We start from the raw sequence: 21,731 nt of genomic DNA, 5'->3' as shown, positions 1-21,731 counted from the left end.
CTAAGAGCTTGCAAAAGTTATGGCATGTTTTCAGTTGACAGTGACTTAAACTGTAAGATGATATGCTCCCTTTTGGGACAACAGTGCTTTTACTAACCTCTTGAGTAATCTGACTTCACTTACTGCTTTCAAAATAAATTTTATATTCCCTTTAGAAACTCAGAGTGATGCTTTAGCTGGGACCTTTAGTTTATCGACTTAAAGTGCCTCAGTGGTCATTTCTGCCTTTTCATTCACTGTCAAGCTAAATTCAGCTAGCATTTATTGAGATGTGATTTTTCATAAAGCATTTTGCTAGGTTTTGTGGGGAATATAGGAGGTAGAATACAGAATGTAGGAGCTCATAGTTTAGGTCAGTGATTTCAGACTTAAGTGGGCATCAGAATTGCACAGAGGGCTGTTAAAACACAGTCTGCTGGGCCCACCCCCAGAGCTTCTGACTCAGTGGGCCTGTTTAACAGGTTCCCAGGTAATAACTGATGCTGCTGGTCTGAGGACCATGTTTTGAGAACCACTGCTCTAGGAGCTTCTCAATCTGGGAAGCCTCTAAAATATAGAATGTCTGGGCCTCACACTTAACAAATCAGAAAAGGTTTCTGGGTATTGTTTTTTTTTACATTTTGGAAATTAAAAGTTTGTCCTGGACCATTTGAAAGTAAGTTGCAAACATTGTGACCCTTTATCCCTATAAACTTCAACGAATGTTTCCTGAGAATAGCTATTTTATATAACTGCAGCACAGTTATCAGCTTCAGTAAATTGATACTGATAAATACTTTTATCAGATCTCTTGTCCATATTCTAGCTTTGCTAGTTGATCCAATAATATACTTCATAAAAGCATTTTCCTCCCTTTAGTACAGAATCCAGTCCATGATCAAGTGTTGAATTTAGTTGTCATGTCTCTTTTAGACTCTTAAGCTGGAACATTTTCATTGCCTTTCTTTGTTTTTAATGATATTGACATTTTGAAGGCTACATTTCTCCACCCTCCTCTGCTTACCCTTCCCAACCCCCCACTTTTTTAAATAGAGCACTCCTTGTTTGGAGGTTGTCTGATGTTTCTTCATGATTAGATTCAGGTTATGTATTCCCAGCCAGAATGCTACGTGGGTGATGTTGTGTCCCCCTCAGGGTTCTTCATTGGGAGGCACGGATGTTTATCTGCATCTCATTATTGATGTTAATTTTGCTTCATTCACCCAGTCTAGGTGTTGCCTGATGTCTCTAAAAATAGTATTTTTGCCCTTGCAACTAGTAAGCAATCTGTGGGAAACACTTGGACTATATAAATGTCCTGATCATCATCAAAAAGGTCTCCTAGATTTAGCATCCATTGATGATTCTTGCCTGAACCAATCTTCACTATGATGGTTGCAAAACGATGCTTTGCTAACTCCAGTCCTTCTCCTGCATTTACCATTTGCACGGAGCATTCTCCTCCCCCATTTATTTATCTCTTATTGGTTTGGACTCATTGGGCTCTTATATTTTTCAGTGGTTTATAATTCATTACTGTACTTAATTATTTTATTGCTCAAATTGTCTCAGATTTGGCCAGTGGAAATTCCTTCAAGCTGAATTCTGTATTTTTGTGACATACCTCCTGTTTTTGTTTTTTAAAAAAATTAGTTAATTAATGTTGGCTGCGTTGGGTCTTCGTTGCTGTGCGTGGGCCCTCTCCAGTTGCAGGGAGCGGGGGCCGCTCCTCATTGCGGTGCGCGGGCTTCTCACTGCAATGGCTTCTGTTGTTGCGGAACACAGGCCCTAGGCAGGCGGGCCTCAGCAGTTGTGGCACATGGGCCTAGCTGCTCCACGGCATGAGGGATCTTCCTGGGCCAGGGATCGAACCCGTGTCCTCTGCATTGGCAGGTGGATTCTTAACCACTGTGCCACCAGGGAAGTCCCTGCCTCCCGTTTTTTAAAAAGCATTTTCTTACTCTCTGGCCTAACATGATGTGTTCTGGACGCATCTTGTACTTGCTTAGTCCTGGAATCAGCCACTTTTCCAAGATCCCCAAGCTGATTTAAACAGGCATTCAGAGTAGGAATTTGCTGGTCCTGAGTGGAAGGCAGGCACATGCATGAAATAAGTGGCATCCAGCGTAGCCTACCATAAGAGTTTTAATCAAGGTACAAGCCATATGTTAGAGGAATATGGGGAGGGAGAGATTAATTCCAACTGGAAGACTCTGGACAGGCTTCCACAATAGGGGAATTAAAGGAAGGGTGGGACTTAGAAGTGCAGAAAGAGGGGATGCTTGGACCAAGCTGGTGTTCTGCAGGTGACCCCTGTGCAGCCCGATGGAGACTTGGGGTTGAGTGAGGAGAGACTGCTAGAAAAGGAGGGAAGGGATTCCAGATTCCAGGCTGTAGGGTTTGGACATTGGTTTGCAGTGAAAAGCTATCAGTGGTTTGAATGTGGTCAACACGATCTAATTTGACTTTTTTTAAAAAAAATTAAGCACACAGGAAAGCCCAGGAGGCTGTTGAATCTTCTTAGAGGAATGATCTAGGGAGAATGTGAACTGATTCACAAAGTGGAAAGGAATGTGCACGTGTCACAGCCGTCCCGTCCAGTACAGTGGACTGACTGACTGCTGAACAGATAGTGATATTCTGAGGTCGAGTGTGGGGCGAGGAGCTGTGGTGATCATGAAGCACGTAGGTGACGTGAAACTACCAGGCTGGTCCATTGCACCAGCATCAGAAACCACCACAGATAAGCCCACATCTAGGCCTTTATTTTAACTCTCTTCCAAGTGTGATTTAAAACTGTCAGGGACATTTGGCATTCTGTCCTGTGTCTCAAAGAAAGCGAGGCTATATTTTCTTATAAAAGGCCTTATTCTGTGTACAGAGTTCTAGCCTGGATCTGTCAGAAAACCCTAGTATCCATGGAAACACCTGAGATCCTTTATCATGAACAAATTGGTTTGGCCAGTTAGGTGTTATCATTACTCTGCCGTTGACTATCGAGTCCATGCTCTGCAGTGTGTTGTATAGAGAGTGTGGTGACCAAGATCCCAGCCCTCTAGGAGCTCCTGTTGTTTTATGCTGAGTCTGGCAGTGAAAGGCTAAAGTTTTTCCAGCACTTCTGAGACAGCAGCTGGGTGTTATGTTACCTTACGGCTCAAGAGAAGGAGGTGCCTGCCCCCCCTCCCAAAAGCAAAAACAAAAACAACAGCAGCAACAGAAAACCTTTGATGGGAGTTACTGTATATATGAGAGCTAAGAGTAACTGAAAGTCTTGAGGCAAATTGAGAAAATTTTCTCCCTTTGCTACTCTCTTCCTTTCACTCTCACTGTACTTTCACCTAAACAAGAGTATGCTTATTTGTAGTCCCCATTTAATCTTTAATGTGTAAGAGTTCTGGTCTAAAACCAAACAGATTAGTCCCCTCTGCTGCTCCTCTAAATTGCAAGTTGAGGTGTTAGAGCAAAACAAATCAAACCTTTACTGAACACTAGCTCCACATATTTGGCCCATTAGTTTACCACGTCCCAGAGATCCAAGCTACCATATGTCCTTTAACAAGGCTGTAGAGAGATATTAGAAACATGAAGAGCTCCCCTCCCCAGCAAAGGAGCATCAAAGACCAAGCTTTTAAAATACAAAACGTGCAGAGCACATTTACTGAAGCCTGTGTCACTTCCCCACTCATACCCTACCGACAGGCAAACCAGCAGACCCTTGTCCCATGAAGTGAATATTTTCCATCTGGATAGCAAATTTGCAACTATTTCTATAGTCCAGTCTTAGCAATAACAACACAATAATAATTTAATCAAAACTATTTGGATAGGGCTTCCCTGGTGGCGCAGTGGTTAAGAGTCCGCCTGCCGATGCAAGGGACATGGGTTTGTGCCCCGGTCCGGGAAGATCCCACGTGCCGCGGAGCGGCTGGGCCTGTGAGCCATGGCCTCTGAGCCTGTGCGTCTGGAGCCTGTGCTCCGCAACGGGAGAGGCCACAACAGTGAGAGGTCCGCATACCGCAAAAAAAAAAAAAAAAAACCACCACCACCAACAAAAACTACTTGGATAGATTGCCCTGTTTTAGGATATTTCTTTATGGAGAGAAAAAGATGGCTTATTGTAAAAGGAAATGAATTTTTTAAATTCTAAGAGTAGATAATTTTAGTTAGTTCTTTGCCTAGCAAGGTGTGTGTTATATGTGTGTGTTTTTTGGATTTTTTGATATATAATTTACATACCATAAAATTCACCTGTTTTATAGTTCAGTGAGTTTTAGTAACTTTAAGTTGTACAGCCCTTACCAAATTCAAATTTTAGAATATTTCCATTACCCCAAAAAGTTCCCACGTGTCTCATTTTCAGTCAGTCACTACACTCTCCTACCCTAGCCCCAGGCAACCACTGATCTGCCTCTGTTGGTATAATTTTGCCTTTTCTAGAATTTTAGCATCAGTGGATTCAAACAGTATATATATACAGTCTTGTGTGTCCACATAGTATGTTGTTTTTGAGATTCGTCCATGTTGTTACATATCAGTAGTTCATTCCTCTTTAATATTGAGTATTATTTCATTGTATGGATAATCACATTTGTTTATCCATTTACCATTTGACATACGTTTGGGTTGTTGCCAGTTTGGGGATATTATGAGTAGAGCTGCTATAAATATTCATGCAGAAGTCTTTGTATGGACATATGTTTTACTTTCTTGGGTAAATACATAGAGGTAGAATTGCCAGGTTGAATGGTCATTTTCTAAGAAAATCCCATCAGCAGTGTATTAGGGTTCCAATTTCTCCATGATTGGCCAACATTGAATATTGTCATTCTTTTTAACTTTAGCTATTCTAGTGGTTGTGTGGTGCCATCTCACTGTCGTATGTTAATTTTCATTTCTCTAATGACCAGTGACGTTAAGCATCTTTTTCATATGCCTTTTGGCCACTCATATATCTTCTTTTCTGAAGAGTCTGTTTATACTTCAGATATCTTGCCCATTTTAAAAAGATTTACAGAATTGCCATTTTAACAGTATTCCAACCTATGAATATGATATGTCTCTCCTCTTATTTAAGTTTTCTTTAATTTCATAGCAGTGTTTTATATTTTTCAGTTTCCATTCTTTGTTAAATTTATTCATAAGTATTTTAGTTTTTTGATGCTATTGTAAATAGAATTTAAAAATTTTATTTTCAGATCGTTCTTTGCTGCCACTTTGAAGTGCAGCCGGTTTTTGTATATGATCTTTTATCTTACTAAAGATAAAAAGTAAATTTATCTTACTAAAGATAAATTTAGCAGCCTTACTAAATTCACTTGATTCCCTTAGGGTTTTCTGTATCCATGATCATGCCATCTGCAAATAAGGGCAGTTTTACCCCTTTCCAATCTGTATGCCTGTTACTTCTGTTTTTGTGTTATTGCACTGGCTAGGACCTCTCGCATGATGTTGAATAGAAGTGTTGAGCATGAACTTCCTTGCCTTTTCTTTGATCTTACATAGAAAGCATTCAGTTTTTTACCATTTATGTCTGATTTAGCTGTAGATTTTGCATAGCTCTTCTCCATCCTGACAAAGTTTAATAGTTGTTACCTGTGGAATACATTGTAGGAAAACATAGGAAATGTTCAAATCATTCTCCCAAAACAGCTGATACAGCTCATGGTGAGCTGCGATGTGACCTAAAAAAGGTGAAGAAAGGCGTGTTTTAAAGACTCCTGTCCCATGCTTACAGTTGAAACACACGCCCTTTGTTCAGAGTCATAACGTGTCCGTCCAGCCATAGTGGGGAAGGCCTGTGACCTGAGGGCGCTCCTCTTTTTTCAAAACCAAAATCGTAACAGATTTATAACCCAAGATGCCGTTCTGGATTATTCTCACTTGAGATAATGAAAGCAAACCACACTGAGAAATGCTTTGTTTGAATTAAATGCTTTTATTACTACAATACAAAATCACAAAAAAATTGTGGGTAGATAGGTAATAGAATCACATGCCACCAAGATGAGAGGAAGCCTTAGCAATCATTTAGTCCAACGCCCCCTCCCCCATTTTTTTGTTTGTTTGTTGTAAACGAGGAAACTAAGGCCAGAAAAGTTGCCACTAGCCTCATATCACACCTGTGTGCTAAATGTTGGTATTTCACGCAGGCTTTGATCTGAAACTCAAGGACTGCTGAAGAGTTTCTGACCAACATAACTGCTCATAGCAGAGCCCACTCTCCCTCCCTCCAGCATAGCTTTCAGCCCCCACTGACTACAGCTTCTTGTCACATATTCTTGGCCATCCCTGGGGGACTTCTGTTCTTATCTCCTCTGAAGTACCCAGAAGATTTCTTGGTCTTTCCTCCAGATTAATACACCTGACTCTCTTAACCTCCTCTTAGTTCAGCCTCCAGAACCTTGTTCAGGACTTGGGACTCTTATATGGACCCTTCACAGCAAAATGTCACCAAATTAGACCAGTTGTGGTAAAAATAGTATTTAGTCAAAATAACAGGATTAAAATAGTATTTCTTTCAGAATTGATATCAAATTGTTCACAAAGGTGTTGCTAAAGAAATGTCCTTTTATGTGTGTAGTTAAAACTAATTTGTGTTTAGTACATTGTATGCAGATAATCTGCTAGTAAACACTCTCTGTCATCATACTATATTCTTATGTGACTCCCTCTTGAGTAGAACTTTTTTTTTTTTTTTTTTTGAGGTACGCGGGCCTCTCACTGTTGTGGCCTCTCCCGTTGCGGAGCACAGGCTCCAGACGCACAGGCTCAGCGGCCATGGCTCACGGGCCCAGCCGCTCCGCAACATGTGGGATCTTCCCGGACCGGGGCATGAACCCGTGTCCCCTGCATCGGCAGGCGGACTCTCAACCACTGCGCCACCAGGGAAGCCCTTGAGTAGAACTTCTTAAAAAGTGCAGGCCTCAGACCAGCACTTCAGAGTCCCTGAGTAGGTGGGGATGCGTCTTTGGAAAGCAGAAATGCAGTTGCTCAGGCAATTCTAGTGTACCCCAAAGTTTGATATACTGCCTATACACTTAGTAGCTCATTTCTTCATAGGAAATGTAAAGGTAATTTAAGACAAAATAGTTAATAGAAATTTCCAATGAGGTCATGCACGTCAGAGGTTTTATGTCAGATCTAGGCAACTCCATTCTCTTTCAATCAGAGATTTACATCTTCTGAGTGTTTAACACATGCCTTCCTCCACTGGTCTCCTCTCTCCTGCTAGATTCTAAAATACTCAGAGAGCAGGACCATGTGTTGTTCTGTAGCTTCCCACTGCCCCTGTTAGAGTTATGTGGCCTATAGTAGGTACCCCATCTGTTATTATTTCTTGTAATAACATACAAGAAAAAATTAGAAGTCAATGAAATGTGGTGTTCTGGTGAGCCTGCTGGTTTTCTTTAGGGGAACGTCCTTTTGTGGTAGTGTTTGAAGGCAGGCCTAAGCAGGTGAATGGGAGAATATCTGGCCCAGTCTCCATGGAAATTCTTCTTTTTTTTAAAAAAATATTTATTTATTTATTTTTGGCTGTGTTGGGTCTTCGTTTCTGCGCGTGGGCTTTCTCTAGTTGCGGTGAGCAGGGGCCACTCTTGGTGCGCAGGCTTCTCATTGTCGCGGCCTCTCCTGTTGTGGAGCACAGGCTTTAGACATGCAGGCTCAGTAGTTGTGGCGCACGGGCTTAGTTGTTCTGCGGCATGTGGGATCTTCCTGGACCAGGGCTCGAACCCGTGTCCCCTGCATTGGCAGGCAGACTCCCAATCACTGCGCCACCAGGGAAGCCCTCCATGGAAATTCTTGATGCCGGCGTACATGTACAACCTGAGGGTTTCCCAATGGAATAATTGACTTAAGGAATAAGGTTTGGAGAGAAAACCTTAACATTATTTATTTTTACATACTTTTATCTGCCTTGAATTTTTATTGGTAGAGGGGGAAATATCAGGCGAGACAGGTCTGTTATAAGAGCAGCATTGCTTGCTTGGCCTGATTAAAATTATTTGCTTTTGGTTTAATTAAATACTCAACTTTGGGGATGGGTGTATTTGCCTAAATAAAACTGGTGATTCATCTTGCACATGAATAAGATGGGCTCTTTGGGGCTCACAGAAACTACAGGTCACAGACCTACTGTGTATAACCACACCAGTCTCTCACTCCTGCCTAACAAACCTATCACTCTCTGACACAGAGTCCAAGCACTTAAGGGACTTAGAAGTTATCCATCTGGTGCCAGTCCAACTCCCTGAACTAATGCTGCAGAAACTACATCAGCCTTGCCCTGCCCTGGCAGGTAACCCAGCCACCATGTACATCTCCAGCCTGCAGGGAGTGAGGCCTGTCTTGTTGCAGGCAGCTTAGACTGACTGGGTGCTTCCTCCGTTGAACTAAAACCAGCCTCCGTACATGACATGTCCTCATTCCTCCTCACTCTGCCCTCTGGAGAGACCTGTCACAAATCATCTTCCTCTCCTGCAAGGCTTCCCTTCAGATATTTGAACACAGTGGCTTTGGCTTTCCAGCACCCCAGTTCCTTCCAGTAGCAAGTTCATTCACAGGGACTGAAGAATCGTGTGGGGACATCAAGGGCAGGGTGGGGTACAGGAATGCCAGATTGGGCTCAGTGCTTGCCCCCATAGTTTTCCTCATCAGAGGCCGTCACAAAATATGAGAGTCTTTTTAATAAAACCTTTCACCTGCTGATCTCCTTGTGGGACTGCTCAAAAGTCCTCTGTGGAGTCCATGGTTGGCCTCTGTTGCTGTAGTTCTCAGAACATACTGAAATTGACTGCATGTCTGTACTTCCTCCCAGACCATAAGCACTGGAGGACAGGGACCATATTGTGTTCTTTAGTAGCTCTCCGCCCCTGATATATAGTACCTGGTGTGCAGTGTTGCCTGAATGAGTGAATGGGTGAACCGTGTACCACTGCAGTTGTGATCCTCTGGGTGAAGGAAGAAGAACAGCTTTAGGGCTTCTCTGGTGGCGCAATGGTTAAGAATCCACCTGCCACTGCAGGGGACAAGGGTTTGAGCCCTGGTCTGGGAAGATCCCACGTGCCTCAGAGCAACTAAGCCTATGTGCCACAACTACTGAGCCTGTACTCTAGAGCCCGTGAGCCACAACTACTGAGCCCATGTGCTGCAACTACTGAAGCCCACGCGCCTAGAGCCTGTGCTCTGCAACAACAGAAGCCACTGCAAAGAAGCCGCACACTGCAACGAAGAGTAGCCCCTGCTCACCGCAAGTAGAGAAAGCCGCGCAGCAATGAAGACCCAACGCAGCCAAAAAATAAATAAATAAAATACATTCATAAGAAACAAAAACAATAATCTTTGAAGAACAGCTTTATTGAGCACCAGCTATGTGCTGGATGCCTGCAACTGTGTTACATCATTTGACTCTTACAAAAGCATGGTTGGAGAGACGGTACTCCCTTTTTACAGAGGTGAAAACTCAAGCTTTGAAGTTAAGTAACTCAGAAATATCAGGGAGCACTTGAACCCAGGTCTGTTGAGCTGCCAGAATCTCACCACTTTTTCATGTTCCCACACTGGCCCATGGGGTGCCCTAAACAGTGAGGGTATGACTGCAGCATGAGTTGTCTCTATTTTCAGCTGTATAGTTCTTAGCAGTTCCTTGAGCACGTCCCCATCTCAAGGAAACATTCATTGGTAACAATTTATGCGACCTCCTGTCTGGGAACCACTGTTCCGTGTGCCACTTGTTGCTCCATCTAGATGCGATGCTTCTGGAGGACAGGGTCCATGGCATTGCCCCTTTTTTGTCCCCCACTGCGCCTGGATAATGAGAGACACAGTGGCACTTAATTCTCATTGACGTGTTTGTTCCATTTTCTCCTGAGTGCGAATTCATGTCCTCATTTTCCTTGAAAACTTACCTCCTCCAGGATACCTTATGCAGTTGACCTCTCCTCAGTGCCCCCGATTTATTACACATAGCTGGATTGTATTGATTTTATTTGCAGTTGATTTCTTGCTTTGCTTCTTGTGTCCTTCAGCATTTTCTTCTCTGTGCGTCTCCAGCTGTCTTAAAAGCCGGGAACTAGTGACTTCTTTTTTCCCCCTCTCCTCCACCCAGCCCCTAGAATAGAGCTCTGTAAACAGTGCACAGATGACCAATAAATACTCTTGACTCCTTGAGTCTGATAGCTTCTTTCCCTTCCTGGACTGACAGCCCAACACTGGAGCTTGAATCCTTTATTTATTAGGTGAGATTTCTATAGGACCTTTCCTCTGAAGAGATCAATATCAGTGAAGTTTGTTTTTGCTTCTGGAAAGTGCTTTTAGCTAAGCAGACTGAGGTTCTGACAAGATCACATGATAGTCCTTACTCCTCACCTCTTGGCCCCTGAAGATGCAGACTCCAGGAAAAGCCTTGCCGCTTCAAGTTTTGCTGCTTTGTTGTCGGAAATGAGCCTGAATAAGACTGTGGCAGATAGCAGCACAGCTGTGCAGTGTTGGTTGACTTTGTAGCCAGCGTTACCAAAAGAGAACTTGCATTTGGGGGGCGGGGTGCTGCTGTCTTTTGGAAGGCAGATATGGAGAAGGCCGCCCACTAGCCAGAGCCCCAGGCACAGTGGTGGAGGGTTGTTGGCTCTCACACAGTGTCTGGTGTTGCTAGAACTGTTCAGCCTCTGAGACTCTAAGTCACCCTGCCAGGGGGCTGGGTCCCTGGGACGGACCCACGAAGGGCATGAGACCCAGAGACTGAAAAGAAACAAGTGCTGGTGAGGCAGGGAGGAAGTGCTGAGAGCTGGTGCTCTCCTAGCTGGTGGGAGAGGAGCTGTCACACTGCAGATGTGGGTGGTCAAGACTGACCGTGAGATATTGGAGCAGAGTTCAGAGGCCACAAACTGAAAAGGGTAAGTGAGTCCGCCCTATAATTTATTGGAGAAGTGCCTAAAGTAATTGGATCAGCTGGCTTGTCTAGGAAATTTCTCACCTTTCCACGTCTCCTTATTTGTTAAGATGTTATTCCCATCCCTGTTCGGAGTTAGGCAGAACCCAGTAGGGAATGAAGGCATTTACTGCAGGCTTTGCAGAGAGGTGAGGGCAGCAGCATATAGAGGCTGCTTGGTGTGGGTACTCAACATCACCAAACTTGACCTGCCCTCGAGTCTGCAGTCCAGAAAACACCCTCTGCTGTCAGATCAGGAGTTAAGGCAACCATAGTTACTGAGGCCCAAAAAAGAAAAGGGAAGAGAGCAGAAGTTGAGGTGTGGTGGTGTTGGAGAATCCCGGCATTGACTCATGGGGTAGTGTGAGCTTGGGAGGGGCTGCTGCTTATTTCCTCCTGTGATTTGAAAGATGTTCTCTTTCTCTGTTGTCCCCTGTGGAGTTGAGAGTTTGGGCCACCGAACTGTCTAGTTTATTTTCTACCCCAGTGCCTGGGACATGGTTGGACAGAGGGGATGACAAGAAGTGCCCCTCTTTGCTTTGGGTACCTCACCAACTGCTGTACATGTAAAATGTACAGTACCTGGTGGATACCTGGGAGACAGGTGACCCTGGCCTGTGGGGATCTCCCCCAGTGGCTCTCTTCCGCAGCAGCCAGCCAGGCCTGCTGTAGTTATTCCAATGAGTCCTCCAGAAAAGTCCTCCGGGGCTGCGGGGGAGCTGGGGGAAGTGTTCATGCAGGTGTCAGATGATTTTCTCAAGCCAAATTTTCTGTTAGGTATCAGTCAAGATACTGCTTGTAATGCAGGAGATGGGTTGTTCTTACGCCGTAGAGTGGGAGGTGGCAGGCGGTGGCTGTGGCCGTTGAAGACATTTGCTGTGGGTCAAGGAGGCTTAACTAGTGACAGCCCATTTGCTCCTCAGGGAGCTCAGGAGCGGGCCTCTTCCTCCCTGGATCCTTGTGAGGACACCCGCTGTGCAGCAACAGGCTGTTGCTGTCCAGTGGGAGACAGAAGCTCCGAGTCGCACGTGATGGAGTTTGTGCATCCTTGTGATTAATACATGTGATGACATGTGTTCTTTAGAGCTGTGCACCTCGGTTACAGATTGACCAGGAAGGGGGAAAGTTCCAGACGCACAGATTAAAGGGCCAGCTTTGTGTTAATTCTCTTGCATCAATTAAATTGCTCTTCCCTTGAACTGAACTGCTACCCCAGGATTAATTTTCCTTGGAATCTGGAGTAATTGACCAAAATACTAGGGTAGAATAGGAAACGAATGTCAGTGGGAACCTGTGTGTTTACGTTCAGTTCTTCATTATCTGTACTCGGCACATTTGTGATCATGAGTTACAGCAAAGTTTTAATTCCAAGAAAGCATCTAATGCCATCTTGGACATTTCTGGGTTGCCTCTCAGAGTGAGCTCAGCAAATACAGGCTCATATTAGTAACAGCAATAGAAAAGCATAATTAGGAAAGTAAACTTGCTACTGCAAAAAAATTTAAAAAATACATCCAAAGCCAGAGCCAGACAGTAATCATCTTTACGCTGCGTTCGCTGTACCCTGTTCACCCAGGTGGTTGGAAGTAAACTGTGTGGTGGTGGTCCTCTCCAGGAAAGGGGGCGAGGGCACAGTTACCAGCAGTAAATATTCTTTTATTTTTTATACATTTAAAAATTTACTTCCTTCTTTCCCTCCCTCCCTCCCTCCCTCCTCTCTCTTTTTCTTTGGCTGTGTCAGGTCTTAGTTGTGGCATGCAGGATCTTTTGTTGTGGCGCATGGGCATCTCTCTAGTTGTGGCTTGTGGGTTTTCTCTCTCAAGCTGTGGCCACACGCTCCAGGGCACATGGGTTCTGTAGTTTATGGTACGTGGGCTCCTTGAGGCGCGTGAGCTAAGTAGTTGCAGCACACGGGCTTAGTTGCCCCACAGCATGTGGGATCTTAGTTTCCCCACCAGGGATTGAACCTGCATCCCCTGCATTGGAAGGTGGATTTTCTTTGTGTAAAGAAATTTTCTTTGTGTAAAATGCTGTGTAGCAGAAAGAAAGCCATGTGAGTAGGGGGAAGGAGCAGGGGAGGAGGGGGCATCCAGCCTTGAAACCAGCTGAGTGAGTAGTACTATGTAAGGTGTGAAGGGCAACAACAGCTGGAAGAGCTATCCTGGTAACAGCCAACCTTCCTTGAGTCGAGGCTTCAGCTGCTCTAGTCTTTAGTGCCCGTAACAACCCCATTTATAGGAGACACACCTGAAGGTCTGAAAGGCTAAATGGCTTACTAGCAGCACACAACTGTCAAAGCAGTGCAGCTGGAACACGAATCCAGTACTTGGGCTCCAGAGCACAAGATCCTCACTGAATTATCCAGAAAGAGAACTTGAGGTTGCCCTAAGGGACATGCCATAGCAGCAGAGGTGGGACTAAGCCAGAGGTTTCTCCCAACGCCGGTCTGTCATCTCTGTCCTCCCCTGTGACCCCAGTATGTGGATTGTTGAAAGGCCAGCAGAGAAAAATGGGGTGAGTATTCCTCTCTTTTCCAGGTGTTGTTCTAGAGAGACGCATGGCATCTGCAGTCTGGTATCCCCTGACGGCATTGCCACTTGGCCATTCTGGACTTGGATGAACTGGCTTTTGCCAGTGTAGCCTTCAGGGGTGGTGAAACAGGCCACAGTTTTCTGCTGAGCCGTGTGTGAGGAGCCTGGCTTTAACTAAGTTGCCCCCGTGGGCCCAAGCTTTGCCCTCGGCTGCTCTTGGGTAGGATGGGTTTGGCCCTTGTTTTGCCTCCACTGCAGCTTTGGAGTTGGTTTTCTAGGAGACCTCTCTGAGAGGATAATCTTTTACAGGACAAGGAAATACTGAAAGAGAAGGCCAACAAATCAGGAGCCTGCGGAGAGGAGGATAAGGTCTCCCCCAAAAAAGAAGTTTCCTGCTTGTACCTCACTATTCTCCTGAGGCCCCAGAGAGGTGGGGGTGGGCAGAGGAAAGAGGAGGCCAGGAATGCAAGCACCTTGTAGGGCTTTTGGATGCTAAAATATGCCCCAGCTCCTAAGAGGCTGACGCTGGCTGCCTGCTTTCAGCTACTGAAAGGAAATGTTTGAAAGAGCAAGTCATTATTCCTGTGGCAGAAGCTGCCTTGAGCCATTTTCTCTCAGTTTTAAAATATATGTTCATCTCTAGGTAAAACAGCCTAGCACAACGTGAGCCTGCAGCCAGCCCCCTTCTCCTCGTGCACCGAGGGGTTACAGAGCTTGCTGGGGGAGGGTTCTCAGGTCAAAGCTGAGGGCACAGTTTCCTTCCTGGTGCGGGCACCTGGACCCCAGGCCCGGCCCACCCCTACCTCCCACACACACCCTGTGGTAAAAATAGGGTAGGCTTTTCCTGGGTGGAGGCAGGAATGAAGGGTGGAAGACTTGTTCTCTGGACGTCGGGTGGTAGAAGGAGATGTTCCTGGGACAGGGCGAACATTCCCCACGGACGAAAGGAAGGAGGTCAGAGTTTTTGCAAGAATGAAGCAGTCTGAAGAGATGGCAATAAAGGACACCAAGAATGGTGGATTTTTCTATACTTGGGAACTGACGTGTGCACACACCGTGTCGGGAGCTTCATTAAGCTGGGCCGTGACAGCGCGGCTCCCCTTCACCACCGGCTGCTCCCAGGGCCTTCGCGAGTGCTCTTTGCGTGGGCTTGTTGTGTATCTTTGCCTTCTGTCACAGTGCTTTTTGTTGTAGTGTTTAGCTTGTATCTAACTGATGTTTTAATTGATTTGGGGGAAAAAATGATTGCTTCTGTTTTAGAGCTGTCTTGGTATTGTTCTGTGGTTTTTACTAAATTGTTGAGTACACTGGGCTCTTCTAAATTGCATGTTCTCCTTCCCCTTGGAAAAGAGACTGATGCCTGCTTGGTGGTTCACTGTGGCTTTGGTTCCAGCTCCTTGGGCAGCTGACTCTGTCCATCTACCCTTTCCCTCCCCCAGCCCAGCCGAGCACTGTGTGAGCTAACTCAGTGAGCCACGATCCAGTTCTTGTTCTTGGAGTGTGATTGCTTTTCCCTCCTCCATGCAAAGTCAGGGATGGAGGAGAATGTAAAACAGACGCGTTCCATTCCCGAAACACCTGTGGCTGCTTTGCCTGTACCATGGGCCTGATGAAATAAAATGCATTAAGATCCTTTAATGCATTTCTGTGCTACAAATTCTGCCTTGGGCATTGATTGGGTCAGCGGACATGGTGTAATCCAGGGATTGCTGCTGGTGGGAGTATAAATGGTTAATGCTTTCCAACAGGCTTTCCTGTACCCACCTGCTGTTCCTAACATGTACTTAAAATTAGCTGTGAGGTCAGTTAGCTGTCCTGAGTTTTAAGAAACTTTTTTGTTGTTGGAAAAATGTGATTCTTTTCTTCTAATGCGCTTGCCTGGTTATTTCAGACACGAGTCAGGTATATTTGTTGTTTATGTTTGAAGTAGACACTTCAGATAGCAAATGGTACCTATTGACCTGAGATTTGGAGGCTCTGTTACCTAGGTTTCTCAGGGAGCTTTGGGAGGCCTTGGGTGGGCTCTGTTTGCTGTTTGGATAAAAATATCAAGGTGCATTCTCTGATTTACCTCCTCCCTGGACACATCTGCCTGGGGCTTGTTGCTGGTGGGCAGGCACCGGGAACAGACGCGTCAGTCTGGATAGCGCATACGCGCATGGCGCCGCCTGAGGCTGCACACCTGGAGATCATTTTACAGTGCCTCGGTCCACAAGGCTTGTCAGTATTTTTAGGTTCTGCTTGAACCTCTGACGATCTGAAATTCAAATGAGCAAGAAAGTGTAAAACATTTCTTGTGAGTGAGGTGAAAACACCGGAGCAGCTGGAGCCGAGGCCCACCCTGGTCTGAGGCGTCACTGAAAATGGCCACTTTGGGAGAGCCCCCGAGTGGGGGGGGATCTGTAGGAAAACAAATGTTTAATTAATTAAAGTCCACAAGTATCCAGAGCTGCCCAGTTTTGTCAACTTTTAAATGGTGCTTTTTTACTCCAAGATAAAGCCAATAAGCAACATTTCTGTCTGGCAGGGATTGAATAAAAATGTCAAGGGTTCAGACTTTGTGAATTCTGGCATCGCTTTCTTTGTCTCCTTTAGGAAATTCCATGGGAAAAAGACAGTTCCAACCCCTGCTCAGTTCTTAAGGTTCAGAGGGAAGCAGTGGCCTGGGGATCCGGGGCCTCAGCCAAGGATAGGGGCTGTACTGCCTGCGGGGTGACAGGTTGGCTCCGCCCTCAGTGCTCCAGCTCCTCCTCCACACACCTTCCTCACCCCCAACACCACAGTGGTGCCTGAGGATGGGGTGAGGGGGAGAGTCAGGGAGTCGGGGGAAAGGGGACTGGCCGATGAGGCCAATTATCTGGTTGAGCTGCCCTCAGGGCCCCTGCCTGCCAGCACGGCTGAGAGGTAGTGACCCTTTCTCCTCAGGCCCTGGGTGTTCCTCTTGGGCAGTGATTGTCAATGATTTTTGTCAACAAGTGAAACAGGAAATACTGTTACAACTTTATAGCACTTATAGTCAGGTACTGAGTGTTAGTTATATCATCTTTGCTTAATGATGGCATTTGTCAGACTGTTCTCAATCCTGGTGTATAGTCTCAAAATACCCACACCCGTCTCTGTGTGAGCAGAGGTGAGATTTAGCTATGGATGAGGGCGTCTGAATGAAATGGATGACTTTCAGATGTTAGCTTTAAAAGCTGAAGTTTGGTTCCCACCAGATGAGCATTTTTAGAAACCTGCATGTCAGACCTTTATGAGTCTTGGAAGAGTGAGTCTTGGAAGAGTGAACCTTGGATCCATTTTCTGCCAGGAATGTGTTTTTAGAGATTTAAGGTGTCGAGCATCTTCAGGTCTATGTGGCCTGTGGCTCTACACCAGGAGGGCTGAGACCAGGTGTGCTTGTTTATAACCGTGAGCGGCCTGCACTGAAATGCTTGTCCTCCCACAGGAATCCCCCGGCCTCTCTGTTCAGGGTGAGGGTGACCTGAGCGAGCTGCCTCTGCGTTTCTCGTTCACATGGGACCCTTTCAGGACAGAGGGTTAAGATAGGTCTTGAATTGTACTTTTTGCCTTTTGCCTGCTCTGCCCCCTCTGTTGCTGTCCACAGCCACAGCACCCTGGGAGGAGCCCCGCGCGGTTCAGCCCCTGTGGCTCCCTGGGCAGGCCTCTTCGTCCAGCCCTGAGGCTGCCTGCTCAGTTGAAGGGTTTTTTCGAAATGAGGGTGTAGCTGCCGGAGACGTTGCTGCGTAGCTTGCAGAACGGGGGCAGGACGGCTGGCTTGTCTCACTGTGCTGGTCGGGCCTCCTCTCCTCTCCTCTCCCCATGCCCAGGATGGCCTGTCAGGAGCCAGGCAGTGGCAGGTGGAGAGGGGCCTGGAAGGTGTGCCGTGGGACCCAGTGCTTAGACAGCTCTTCTGCACCCTCGCCTTTTAATCAAGGGCTCATCCCAAATTGCTCTTCTGCCCTGACAAACAAACAAACACCCACACAAGTTCTTGAGCGTTTTGTGAAATTTACTGAAAACGGCTCCGCAGCCTTGACGGAGCTCTGCGGCTTCCTCCTAGCCAGTATTTCATGGAAAACCAGTGATCTGGGGCTCCCAGGAGCAGGCGGCAGTTGTGTGATGTGGCAGGGGAAAGGGCTGAGGTCAAACCACATTTAGTATTATAGGCTGATCTTTTTTCAAAAACTTTTGCCTTGGGTGTTTTCCTCGCTTTTGGGGAGTTGGTATCCTTTTAATCATTATTCTACTGCTTCTCTCTGCAAAGCACTGATGTGCATATAGCTGTCATAAGCAAAAGTATATTGAGATTGTTTTCAATACTACATGATGCTGAACTGTGGGGCCATAAGGAGGGTGTAGATGTGCATTGTACATACTGAGTGAGTCTGATAATGGTATATAACTTTTTAAAATCGGGGAGAAAGCATTTCATGATACCCTGGGTAGTAATACCAAAGCCCCTGTCGCAGCTCTGCTGACCAGTTCAGTGTCCTTTCTGCTTTCCTTCCCTCTGGACACTGCCTTGGCTGACCCACTCTGGAAAGGCCCCACTTGGTTTCTAATAAACGGCATGAGGAGGTGTTGAGGCTGTAAATCCCCTTGTGCTCTAAAACTGTGTTCATCACTGCAGTGAGAACAGTCTGCTTCCCCAGCAGCCTCACTCACTTCTCTCCATATGCCCAGCCTGGTCTCCAGATTTCAGAGAATAACTGAACGTTCATGACACTTGAGTGGTTTCTGGAAACAGGTCTGTGGGTATCGAGAGAAGAGAATAAAGATTCACCCCCCCCAGTCACCCCCGAATGCTTTCCTGTATCCAGAACAGCCCACCCCAACTACTGACACCAAAGTACATTTAGCCAATTGGCTGCTGTCAGTGGATAATACCTACTCAGCATTTGGGACAAGTTCCAGCATGTAACTTCCACTTGGTGAGTGAACTTGACAGGAGAGGGAATTGAGCTTAATTTATATCATCTAATAACCTCAGTGCAGCAACTTGGGAAGTTAGCCTTCCAGAATTTCCCCCAGACTTTTCCCCAGTGAATTACAATGCCATATATTGTCATTTTTACCAGCTCTGCTCCCTGCTGAACTGGTAAAAATTTACCTGCTGTTCAGTGATTTTCACCTTTCAAAAATCAAAGGCAAGTGTCAAGCAAGGTGTGTCTGACAGAGGTACACAGGACTTGAGTAGAGAAATAAGGTGTTTTTGGCTGAATGGAGAATCCTTGGGTGGGTAGAGAGAACATCCAGGAGTTCCTGTGGTTGTTGTGCCCTGTTTCCTTTTCCAGACAGAACCTGGGGCTCTCAAGTCCACCCACCGAGTTGGTGGTCCCCAGGAGTTGGCGGAAGGCAAACTAAAGCAGAGTTGTCAGGGGCATAGTGAGGGCAAGATTGGAGCCTCTTCCCTCCATCCCAGTCTACCTTTGACTAGGGTGGTGTTAGACTGAGCCAGGGCTGAGTTAATTTCAGGGGTAAATCCATTTCCTGCTACTTTTATTCAGCCAGCACCATTCATCAGGAGAGGAGAGCCCTTGGGACCCTCTTCTGCATCATCCCAATATCTTGAAGGAAGGGAAGCAGGGATCTTCCCACCCCTAATCATAGATGCTGAAGGTATAGAAATATGTCAGGACTTGGCGACAGAAATGCCTCCACACACTTCCTGCTGCCACACAGCTGGTACCCCTACCCCAAACTCCGACCTGACAGCAGGTTCTCCCCGACCAGGTGGGCTTTGCTCCAAAAAGATGATTGTGCTTGTTAGATGCAGGATGAATATTGAGGCCATCCATGCTTCTGCTGTGAAATCCTTTAGGAGAAAGACAACTGGTATCCAATACCTTCAAGTAATGAACTTATCAGTAAATATAACACACTAGCTCATTAATCTTAACGTTGCTTTTGAGCCAAGTGGGAGCTCAGCTTCTCAGGAGACAAAAATTTCATCTCTGTTTCTTTCCTTAAACCTAGTCCTAATTTAGAGTCAAACATATTGCCCTGCTCTCCCTGGGAAGCAGTTAATAATGTTTTTTTTTCTGTACAATGGATGGTCCAGGCTCGGCCTGGTTGCTCAGGCCGCCGTGGGCACCTGTCCATACTCAGCATGAGCTGAAGGCATCAGAGCAGGGCTGTGAGTGTCAGCTGAGGAATATTCTCTGGGTAAAGTTGATCTTAAAAGTTAGGGCTTTTGAAATCGTTGTCCATCATGGCCAGTCTTTGCTTCAACTTCTAATATCCTTCTAAAATCACTGCCTCCACCCCTCTTCTCTGAAAAGAATTGAGGATGGGGAGAGGGACGAATCACAGTTTGCAAGTGGTGGCTGTCCATTCACTCTGGCTGCTGGGGTCTGGGCTTAAAAGAGAGAAATGTCTGAGAAGGGATGATGTTTGCTTGGAGAATAAGTGAGGAGAGCATTGGCCCGGGGGTGCTGCTCTGGGATGCCTGCCCCAAGTGTGCAGGGAGAGGTGGTTTAGGAAAGGATTCCAGCTCACTGCAGGTCAGTCCTGTGGACCTGGTCTAGGCCCGTGGGACCTGGAGGTATGACCAGATGCAACTGTTGGGATGACGTGATGGGGAGGAGCCAGCCCAGATCTCACGCCCCCTCCCCTGAAAGAAAGGGCCAGACAGACCCAGGGAACATCGGGTGACTGTCGCTGTCACACGTCCACACCCCCATCAGCACTCCTAGAATTTGACCAGAAGGGGAGAATGGGCCACATCCTGACACAACTGTGTTCCCTTTGTCCTCTGAGCCTCTCTGCTGACACCCTGAGGGCCTCCTCTCATTGTTTGCTACCAGAGGGGTTTCATCTGTGCCTCTACCTGCTCTGCCGGCCTCTCAACTCTTTGTTCTCCAGCGTTGTGCTCCCAGGAGGCCCGAGTGTGTGGGCCTCACCTCCTGCCCACCAGGTGAGGTTGGAAGCATCAAGCTCCATTAAGATGCCAGTCGGAGCTCGACATTTCTGTTCTTTCCTCTCTTTAAATGTAATACCTTGTCCAGTGCTTGAAGTAACCCATTTTCCTCTGAGAGCCCCCATTCACGTGTGAGCTTTGGTTTGATCACACCCACTGTCCCCATAATCATTTCTGGCCCCCCGCCCCGGTCTCCTAGAAGCAGTGCGAGTCTTGTGGTAGATAACTGAGGTTTATCCAGGCCGGGGAAGCACTGAGCTGCCAGCTCTGGGCTCTCCCGCCTGTGTGGGGCTGGGAGGGAAGGGGCTCAAGAGCCCACTCATTTCTGAGGCAGGCGCTGCAGAGTCACATTGGGGTTCCACCCTCAGGGTCCAGGCAGGAACAGCATTGAAGGCAGATGTGCCCCTTGGACGTTCTGAGGATGTCGTTGGACTTGCGTGAAAGTGCTGGCTGTCTTGTTAGAGTGGGGATATTGTAATAGGCTCTTCGGCAGCCGGAGCCCCTGCTGCAACCATCGTCCACTCACTGGACGGCCCTCCTGCTCTCTGGACCTGAGGGAGAGCTGGGCTCTGTGCACGTGGAGGCCACCCTAATGGTCTGTCTTCTCTGCTTCCCCCACTGCTGCAGGTTACGTGTTCTGTATGTTGCATCGCCTCCCTGAGCAGCATGACTGTACGTTTGACCACATGGGCCGTGGCCGAGAGGAAGCCATCATGAAAATGGTGAAACTGGACCGGAAAGTGGGGCGCTCTTGCCAGCGCATTGGGGAAGGGTGCTCCTGAAGGCCGGCTTGGCCGCTACGTGACGCTGTTCTTAGTTCACTAATGTTAGCCTTATTTAGGACAAAGTCAGCCAGACACCTTGTACTGGGCACGCGTCAGACTACAGCCAGTCCGTTTCCTTTCCTTAGCCAGCCATCCTGGTACTGTAGTTTAGGGGTTGATGGTGGTTGAAATTGATTTCTGGCTGGTTACTAAGGTGCCTGCTAGCCATTGTATAAAATTAAAACATGAAGAATATTTTTTTTTGAGCATGGCTAGTGGATTTAAAACAACACATACCTGTCACTGCTGGAGTCAAACTTACAAAAAGCCTTAAGTGGAAAGTGTTCCAGACGGAGACTCTGAGTCAATAGAGGAGGAGAAGCTGGTGTTCAAGTCCCCACGACGCACATGGCTTTGCCGGAAGCTCTGGTTAGTGTTCGGCCTTCACCTCTTCACTATCCTTAGTCCCAGTAGCCAGGATACCTGATGGCCACGCATGCCCGGGCCACGGGAGGCTGTTGAGATTGGCCCCGTGGCTGGGCTGGGTGGTGGCCTCGCTCTCCCACTGAGCAGGAAATGGGGGTGGGGACAGGTTAAGAAAATTTACCTGA

General features: G+C 46.8%; 1 protein-coding gene across 1 annotated transcript in view; it reads left to right on the top strand.

The window, feature by feature from the left end:
• Positions 1-21,379, top strand: part of ZFAND3 (zinc finger AN1-type containing 3) — a 320,181-nt gene extending 298,802 nt beyond the window's left edge. The window contains exon 6 of the mRNA XM_029243463.1: positions 20,984-21,379. Coding sequence (XP_029099296.1) covers positions 20,984-21,138 — 155 coding nt within the window. The 3' untranslated portion in view covers positions 21,139-21,379. The remainder of the gene's footprint in view (positions 1-20,983) is intronic.
• The last annotated feature ends 352 nt before the right edge of the window (positions 21,380-21,731 follow it).

The sequence above is a fragment of the Monodon monoceros genome, unplaced genomic scaffold (assembly GCF_005190385.1).
Source record: "Monodon monoceros isolate NGI ecotype Baffin Bay Population unplaced genomic scaffold, NGI_Narwhal_1 Super_Scaffold_3, whole genome shotgun sequence".
Classification (NCBI taxonomy): Eukaryota; Metazoa; Chordata; class Mammalia; order Artiodactyla; family Monodontidae; genus Monodon; species Monodon monoceros.
Note: the sequence above shows the minus strand (reverse complement) of the source record. Positions and strands in the feature narration are given on the sequence as shown.